The sequence below is a fragment of the Asparagus officinalis genome, chromosome 7, assembly GCF_001876935.1.
Source record: "Asparagus officinalis chromosome 7, Aspof.V1, whole genome shotgun sequence".
Lineage (NCBI taxonomy): Eukaryota > Viridiplantae > Streptophyta > Magnoliopsida > Asparagales > Asparagaceae > Asparagus > Asparagus officinalis.
The window spans coordinates 114018142-114027483 of record NC_033800.1 but is presented as its reverse complement, the minus strand read 5'-3'; the positions used below and the strand labels follow the sequence as shown (position 1 = coordinate 114027483).

Here is a 9342-nt window from a genome sequence, read left to right as displayed (position 1 = left end):
CATACGACAATATATATCTTAGTGGAAAAACTAACAAATAAAAAATCCACCCCTTCCCCGTCGTCTCTCTCTTCGCACTCGTTGAGATCGTCGGCGTCCTCCTTCGACTTGAGCTTGAATATGCTCGCTCTCCGGTTGTGTGTGGGGCTGTGATGGACCGGCTTGCTGTGACGGACCGGCTTGCTGTGACGGACCGGCTTCATCGTCGTGCGTGCAAGGTCTACCGCGCCTACGTCGGCGTACATATAGAGTATCGTCAAGATCCACCTGCTCACGACCATCATGTCGATCCTCATAAGTTTGTTGAAAAGCTTTACGAACTCTCGCCACTATCCGATGCAATATCGATACATGTACTGAATCTCCTGTGGCGGTAGCTATGCCCTCATTTGCAATCCCCTCGACGTCATCCATAGCATCTATCTACAATTACATAAAAATATTGATATTAGAAACCATAAGCTAAGAAGAGATTGACATTCTATGATAATTTTGACAATTTAACTTACCCATCGTCGCTCATCTACCCCTCTTGGTACATATCGGGATTGTTGGGAGCGAATCTCGATTTCGTCGACTGGAGGCGTAGTTTGAGTGATTATCCAATGTCTGGTAATCCCCCAATACCATTTAATGTAATCAACTTCTTCCATCGGAGGATAAAGCGGATCGACAATAAGTTAATGCCGATCATTCCACCGAGCTATGTATGATTGATGCGTGCGCCTCCAGTCAATCTGATGTCCACCTTTAGTCGCCTTTCTCTCTATTTTTTCGACATATTGTGGAGCATGTTGCGCGAGTCCAAACTGTCTAAACACGCGATCGGGTACGTGCATCTCCACAATCTCGAAACAAACGAGAGGAACTCTGGCCCTCCATATGCCGTGGCCCTCCATACAAATCAGCGGTAGACGAGGTAGGTGAGGGGTGTATGGCTGCCACTCGAACTGAAAAAAAATCCAAATGTTAATATCTCTTTGAAATATATTGATATCATAGAGTACTTCAATTCAAATTCGATACCTGAAAAATTTTCATCCGGTCGAGCTCCCCTCTGTAAAAGTCTAATTGCCTAGCCGGGGTCTCATCATAAGCTTTTGTGACATTCCATCTGCAAGAAATGTTTCCTTGTTCAAAATGTTAAATTTAAAATTAAATACAAATGAGATTCAATTTGACGCTTTTTACCTGCAGCCTAGTGGAATATGTCCATCTAACTCTCGGATCTCGCATAATCGTGGTTTCAAAACCAATCTTTCCCATGCCCAAACTTGTAGCAAAGTTAAACAACCCTTGAGCTCCTTATTCTGCATTAAAGCAACCTTTGACATTTCTCGATATAGGTATGCTAAAATAGCACTACCCCAGGATAATGTCCCGCACACGTCGAAGTCTTCGATAAGTGGTAACCACCTAGCGCGAGTTCAAATACGTTAGTCATGTATACTAAGAATAGTGAGCAAAAATCAATACTTAATGTTTACTTACCTCAAATGGACTTTATGTTTACTTGAATCGGGAAAAAGAAGTGTCCCGATCATGTGCATAATATATGCTCTCGCATGCTGTTGGATCATCACTTCAGGTGCATCTTGTGGCAACGGGTTTCCAAAACTCTCCTTAAGCCACTTCAATCTAATATACCCTCCAGGCAAGGACTCCGGAGATATTCCTAACAAATTATCACATACTCTTCGCCAAACATGCCTATCAGTCCCCGTGATACAAGGGCCATCAATGCGGAGACCTAGGATCACTGCTACATCCTGGAGAGTAATAGTTGTCTCGCCGACACGTAGATGGAAAGTATTAGTCTCCGGCCTCCATCTATCCATCAACGCGTTAAGCAGTGCCCAATCGAGCTTCATCCATTTCAATTTTGAGCAAGTAAGAAAACCGGCTTGGGATACTAGGGCAATGATGCGAGGATCATCAAGTGGCCAGCGCGTATGTCCAAGGCTATGATCAATCATAACCAGCTCTTGTCCTCTCTGCACATAAATGAATACAAAGATTATAAAAATGAATAAGTAATATGTGACTGTAAATATGTTATCATTACCGATGTCAATGATATGCTCTCCGAACGGTGGCGTGACTGATCATAAAGGACTTCATCATTATCCGGTCCGGGAAGCATCGTGTATATACCTGCACATATAACGGTAACTTATGAGTTTCTGCCAAATCAAATACATATGAACAATGTATCTACTTGCTAAATCAATAACATATAATGATGACATATCATTAGAAAATATTTTACTTACAAATTAATTGCTATCTACTTGCTCTTGATGGACAACGAGACCTATTATGTCCTAATTGATTACATTGTCCACATCGGGTTCGTGACGCTACTCCTTCACGACCTTGATCCATGGTAGATCTAATGCGTACGGATTTTGGTCGTCCAGCTTGTCTTTTGTGCTTAGGTGGTAATAAGTACGGTATATATAATTCCGGCCAATAGCGAGTATCATCGGGAGGATGAAAACTCTCCTTATAAGCCCGCCGATAATGATTTGTTGAATACCAAGCTGAGCAATATCGGTCATAAAGCAATCTAGCTCCACCATCTTGATTGGAACTAGCTGCTAAAACGTGTTGACATGGGATTTTCTGTAATTGTGGTATACTACAAGTACAACTGCACTCCTGATCGTCGAGATGAACGGTGTATGTACCATCACAATCTTTAACCTCCCACTCATTGTTGTTGAATTGTTCAATTCTACATGTTCTCACAGCCACAATCCTTTTCTGCAAAATAATCTCATTTTTTGGAGTGTACTTACTCGTCCAATTTGCACTATCAATGCGCCTCTTATTAAAATATGCGTTCAATCTATAAAACGTCCTTGCAACTAAGGCTTGAATTGGCATAGCACGGGCACCCTTAAGTACGCCGTTGAAACTTTCGGAACAATTAGTTGTCATCATACAATATCGCACTCCACCATCTTTACATAATGCCCATCGATCTTCGTATTGCGGCTTCAAGTTTTGTTCAATCCAATCGTGGGCTTCAAGTGATATGGATTTAATTTTCTCTCTACAATGCTCATATACCAGTGAGTCAGTTGCACAACCGGCTTGCCATAATAGATTTTGTAAATTGACCTCTCCATGTTTTTTCTTAAAATTAGCTCTTATATGCCGCAAGCAATATCGGTGATGATGTGGTGCACTCCACCCCTCGTGCAAGGCTCGTGGAATTCCTTTCATCCGGTCAGAAATAAAGGTAATAACTCGTGGACTTTGAACAGTCGGAATATATTTGTAAATACATTGAAAAAACCACTTCCAACTCGATGTATCCTCCACCTCCACAACTGCAAAAGCTACAGGAAATAGCCCACCGTTTGCATCTACACCGGTCGCAACCAAGATTACTCCTTTATACTTGCCATATAAATGTGTTCCATCGATACTTAAGAGCGGACGACAAAAAGAGAACCCTCTGATAGCGGGCCCAAATGCCCAAAAAACACATATGAACCTCTCCGTTTCTGGTGCGACCTCCTTAGACACTATGTCATATTCGGTACCCGGATTGTTCCGCACAATTGCTGAAAGGTAATGCGGAAGTAATTGGTAAGATTCCTCCCAATCTCCAAAGATTTTAGTCAACGCCTTCCTCCGTGCATCATATGCTTTAAACTTGGAAATTGTTATTCTTTTCATGTCATATACCCTTGTAATTATCTGTCCTGGAGTAAGATCAAGTTCCCGCCTAACTTCGGGCATAATTAGCTTTGCGATATAAGAGGAAGTCAAAGTCTTATGATCATAAGTTGCAGTCGAATTAGAACATGTATGGAGTCCGCAATAACTAGAGATTATAAACTGGCCAAGTGATTTTTTCCTAATAGCTGCATTAAGCTTCCATGGACACTTTGAATTTCTATCATCTGCAGCACTTGTATTCTCTCCTTGACCTCTCTCATTAAAGTAACACTTTACATGATAGCTAGTTGTGTTGCTTTTCACCGTCTTGAATTTGACCCGGTTTTTTATTGTCCATTCACGTATAGCGAAAATTAATGTTTCCTTGTTCTCGAAAAGATCTCCTTTCTTGAAAGTAAAGTCCTCGGATGGATCGAAATTAGGGCCAGGATCGACGAACTCAGCTTGTGAGGCATTTATCCACTCATCATTTTGAAACTCTTCTGGCAACGGCTCTTCAGACTCTACGTAGTCGTTATTTACGCAATATTCATCCATCCAACTTACGTCATCATTGGTCTCTCCAATTGCATACTGCATACTATCAAGACGTTCATCCTCTTCAGCATCTTCAGTATCATCATCGGCATCTACATCCTCATCATTATCCTCTGCTATTGTAGAACCCCCCGGTAAATCAACTGAAACATAACCCGGCGAGTTGTGGAACACGTCATTTGACATTGCACCCGACTCATTTTTAAAGCGCATGGCACTTTGAGATAACGAGATTTGATTATCAAGCATGCGGGAGAACTCTCCACGAGCATATGAAACTTCAGCGACCGAATACACTGGAATATTTTCAATAAACAACTCGATTGATACTTGTTTTTCCGCAAGCTGTATTATGTTATTCAATTCTTCATCATTGGTGATCTCTACAGCAATTGTTCTTTGATCATTTATTGGACAATTACAGAAGATCTTAATGGAATTTTCGACGTGATTAATTCCAGTGACTCTGTATATTTGCGCCACCAATCTATCAAAGTTGTAATTTCTGGACAACATGAACATTTTCCTAGAGCCTCCATCGTATATAGGCATATTATTCATTCCAACGCTCAGTTTTCCATTGAATAAGCAAATAATCGGTACTCCGTTCGCCATTTTAACTGAAGCATTAAAATTCATCATATAATAATTATATTTTTTTCCAGAGATTTTTCTAGACCATAATCATATATTTCTTCTAGATATACAACATTAACTAAACAATACATATAAATTTATGGAAAAATTAAAATTTGTACCTTGATTAAATCTCAGATCTCCTCGGCCTCGCAGAGAATCGACGGCGTCGGCGTCAGATTTGAGGGAGGAAGAGGTGAGTTGGGTTTGGGGGAGAGAGATAGGGATTGTTGGGTTTTGGGATAGATGGAGATCGGGTTTGGGAGAGAATGAGAGCTTTGATCGGCTTGGGAGAGAATGAGAGCTCGGGAAAGAGAGAGGGGGAGATCTAGAGTTGAGCTCAGGAGAGAGAGAGAGAGAGAGAGGGGATCGGAAGTGGGTGCTCAGGGGAGAGAGAGGGAGATGGCGAGAGAAAAAAACGAAGGGGAAAATGTGCCCTAGGTTCGGTGTATATATAGTCTGTAATTATACGGGACTAGTAGTCCCGTATAAATTGCAGACCAGCTTTAATGCTCGCGAAATCCACGGGACTAGTAGTCCCGTGGATTTGCTTGGAATAGGCTTCGCTGGCTCTGAAAAACGTACGGGACTACTAGTCCCGTACGTTTTGTTAACAAACAAAATTAGTGAACTTTAAACATACGGGACTAGTAGTCCCGTATGTTTTCTGATCCATTTTTCAAAATCGACCTCTTTTCCCAAAAAACGGTCTATTTTGCTAATTTTTTCCAAAAACGGTCTATTTCGCTAATTTTTTTTCCAAAAACGGTCTATTTTGCAAATTTGCCCTTTTAAAAAGTGATTTTGGCTTGAAAGCTATTAAGACATTATCGTTTATTAATCAACCTGGAAAAAAGCACCTTTGGCTATTAGATATGATCTTCGATAGAACTCTCTTTAATTGATTAACTAACACCTTTGAGCATAGTTTGTATATCACATTACACAAACTTATTGGATGAAAGTGAGTCATTTTGTCTAGTGTGGGACATTTTGGAATGGGCACAATATAAGTGAAATTCAATTCCTCTTTCAGATATCCATTATTTAAGAATTCCAAAATAATTCTTGTTACATCATTACCAACAATGCTCTAATATTTCTGATAAAACATCGATGGCATCCCATCTAGCTCTAAGGCTTTTTGCGAATACATTTCCTTTAGTGCAACTATCACCTTATCGACTCAAAACTTGCCTATCAATTCATGGTTCATAGCATCAGTCACCCTCCTATCCACCACATCAACAACGCTCACTATTTGCTCCTGCGCCAGTTTGTGTGACGTGAAGAATTACCTAAAATAAGTGACTATTGTTTCCTCTAATTCCTTGGCTATAGCACATCACTCCCACTGAATTCTTTAAGTTTTTTTTACCATGTTTTGTTTCCTACATTGTGACGCCCGAGCATGGAAAAACTTAGTGTTTTTGTCCCCAACGCATAACCAACCAACTCTTGATCTTTGACACCACATCTCCTCCTCCATGGATTGAAGCTCATCAAGTTGCTTGTCCGAATTCCGCTCCATGTCTCGAGACTCATTAGAAATTCTTCCCTTCCTAAGCCTACAAATTTTATCATTCAGGACCTTTATTTTTTTATATGTTGCCCACCGATGTAGAATTCCAATGAATAAGGCCTACTGGACACCTTTCCATGCATTCAGAAAAGTGATCAAAAGAATCAACCCCTCACCAAACTCCCATGCCTTGCGGGCTAGCTCTTCACATTCGTCTGATTTGATTCACATCGGCTTGAATCGGGAGATCTTACGCTTGGCCTGAATTAATACCTCCTCACTCTCGTTAGCATCTAACAAAAATAGGTACATGATCCGACACCCGAGAATCCAAATGCAATGCCTTCGACTTCGGGAAAAACTGAATCCAAATACTATTGGCACATACTCTGTCCAACCTCTCCTGATGAGTAAAAGGTGCCGATGAATGCTTTAGCCATGTAAATTCATACCCTTCAAACCTAAATCTTCAAGATCACAATATTCCACTCGTGCTTCTCTGAAATCCCACATATGCCAAAAAGTCCTTTCATACGCTCCTTGCTTCTCACATTGCAGCAAAATTTCATTATAATCCCCTGACACCACCCACGGTGATTGAGCCTCCAATGCAATGTCCTCAGTAGCGCCCATGTTTCCTTCTATTTGGATGTTTATGGATGGCCATTGAATCCCGTCCACCGCTAGCATCCATGATCATCGTCTATGGTACCATCTATGTGATTCTTCGAGAAACTTTGCAAAGTGAATATAACCTCCCTCTTCCATAAAACTGCCAGACCCCCCACTAGTGCCATCTCCTTCAACGACTACACCTTGATAACATAATTTATTTTTAAGCCCCTCCACCTTCCATTGTTTGCATTTGATTTCCATTAAAAATATAACTTTGGAATCTTTTCTCTGAATAGGGTCAGAGAGAGCTTGAACCATCGGCGGGTTCCCAAGGTCTCGACAATTCCAACTTAGTATTTTTATGGCTCTTGGCGGTGCCGATCATCGGCCACTGCCAATTCAATATTGAGATCACTCCCCCCTCGCTTTGCTATCATCTTCACTTCTGTTGTGAATAATTCATTGCTCCGATGTATCCTCCGCCCACTGTCATTTTCGCTTGCCTACTTTCTTTCTTTTTACTCTAACATGCTCCTTCCCTCTACTAAGTCTTTTACACCCCGCGAGTCCCGAATTAGTGCTGACACCCTTCCCCCATCCCTTCACAACCACTTCAACTAGCTTACTCTCTGCATCCACCCTTTCTTGTTCCCCCTTTGACAAGTAAGCCACTGATTCATCAAAGTCCATAGCGGTCTCCTCCAACCTCTTCTCTTTATTCTTCTCGACACCACTCTTTTATCCCTCGCCATTCCCCTTATCTATCGAGTCTCCAGAGGCATGTTCGTTATTTGTTTCTTCATTGCCGGCATCTCCTTCGAGTTTGAATCCTCCCCTGCATGCTCTGACACAATCACATCTCTTTTTCACCATGTATGTACCATATCAGTCTTTGAAGAGTCTTCTTTTGCTTCAGACCATTGTCTTTGAGCGTGTCACGCCCCGCTTCCCAAAATACACGAGAACCGGAATGTGAACAAGCCCGCGACGTATTAGATTGAGAAGAAATATACTCTACTTTTTTTTTTCTCTTTTCTTTTCTTCTCAATCCAATACGCTAAGCGTCTGGAAATAAGTACAATACGAAGTCACAGGTCCCCGATCATAATAGCAAGAATATAAAGACAACTCAGAATAAGGAATAGACATATCATCAACAGTAAATCATCCCAGACATAAAATATGGGTCCAACATACCCTCATTACAAAACAGTCCAACTAGAAAATAAGAAATACATAGTACATAAAGAAAGTACTGTTAAAATACTAAATCCGTCATCAACTAGAGAAAAGTACGGTAAAAAGGTTTTAATGTTCATCAGCTACTACAGAGGAAAACTACTGGGCTTCAGCTTATTCTTCTACTCCACCTGCAAGGCGCTCCTACTGAGAATCCTCTGGCTCCTGCACGATTCCGAACTGAGGCTGTCTGTCTCCTAAATCTGACGTACACCCAGAAAATAGGAGTACGTCAGCATGTGGAACACACGGCAAGATCTCCCAAGGCAGGAACAAATACAATAACAGTAATGATAATATATGCGTGGTCAATGCTATAACAGAAATAGAAATAGAACATGTGATGATAGTAATAACGATAGAGGCATAGGCAGGAACAAATACAATAACAGTAATGATAATATATGCGTGGTCAATGCTATAACAGAAATAGAAATAGAACATGTGATGATAGTAATAACGATAGAGGCATACAACTAGAATACTAATAATCAGAAGAATCCAAAAATCAACCAAGTAAGAAGATCATGCAGGTAGCGATCAAAAACCATCCAAGCAACAAGGTCATACAATATGGATGGAATTAATACTTAAAAATCTACAACAAGAGACGTAGTACGTCGAGCGAAATAATCCAAACAAGGAAACCCTCATGTATTATTACCATATGTCTCAAATGTAGATAATTAAATATTAAACCCCGATCTATGTATGAAAAGAAATATAACTAGTTCTCATCTCACAAGAATCCATAATCATCTAAATAACAATGTCATTGTAACTAGCCATCCTATAACAAAGTCACTGGCTCATATTATCGGATCATACTTATAGATCGCCATCACAAATATCCCAATTCCTCAGACCCACCCCAGAGTGTGAAACGATCACTGGTGCCGAGCCTGGAAAATAATCAACAACACCGATACACAATCACGATATCACTGTCCTCAGTGTTAGACCCTAGAGGGGGGCTGATTAGGGTCTTATGCTAATCTAATCCGATTTTATGCCAATTAAAATTAATTAACAAGTTATCCTAGTAAGTATGAAATACAACAATGTATATGAGCTAGGATAAGTAATATGAACAACAAGAT

The 9342-nt window shown here is 40.6% G+C and overlaps 1 protein-coding gene across 1 annotated transcript; it reads right to left on the bottom strand.

Annotated features, from left to right (window-relative positions):
• LOC109847657 (serine/threonine-protein phosphatase 7 long form homolog) lies at positions 681 to 5211 on the bottom strand. Its single transcript, XM_020416887.1, has 6 exons — positions 4989 to 5211; positions 2066 to 2154; positions 1492 to 1994; positions 1192 to 1416; positions 1027 to 1114; positions 681 to 950 (listed from the first exon to the last, which is right to left on the bottom strand). Exons 2-6 carry the CDS (start codon positions 2141 to 2143, stop codon positions 681 to 683), a joined length of 1164 nt encoding a protein of 387 aa, XP_020272476.1. The 5' UTR covers positions 2144 to 2154; positions 4989 to 5211.

Excerpts from the sequence above, each read along its gene's own strand:
- LOC109847657 (XM_020416887.1), bottom strand. The coding sequence starts at position 2,143 with ATGCTTCCCGGACCGGATAATGATGAAGTCCTTTATGATCAGTCACGC. Across the intron at positions 1,995-2,065 it reads AGAGCATATCATTGACATCG|AGAGGACAAGAGCTGGTTAT; the intron begins GTAATGATAACA and ends ATTTATGTGCAG. Across the intron at positions 1,417-1,491 it reads AAACATAAAGTCCATTTGAG|GTGGTTACCACTTATCGAAG; the intron begins GTAAGTAAACAT and ends AACTCGCGCTAG.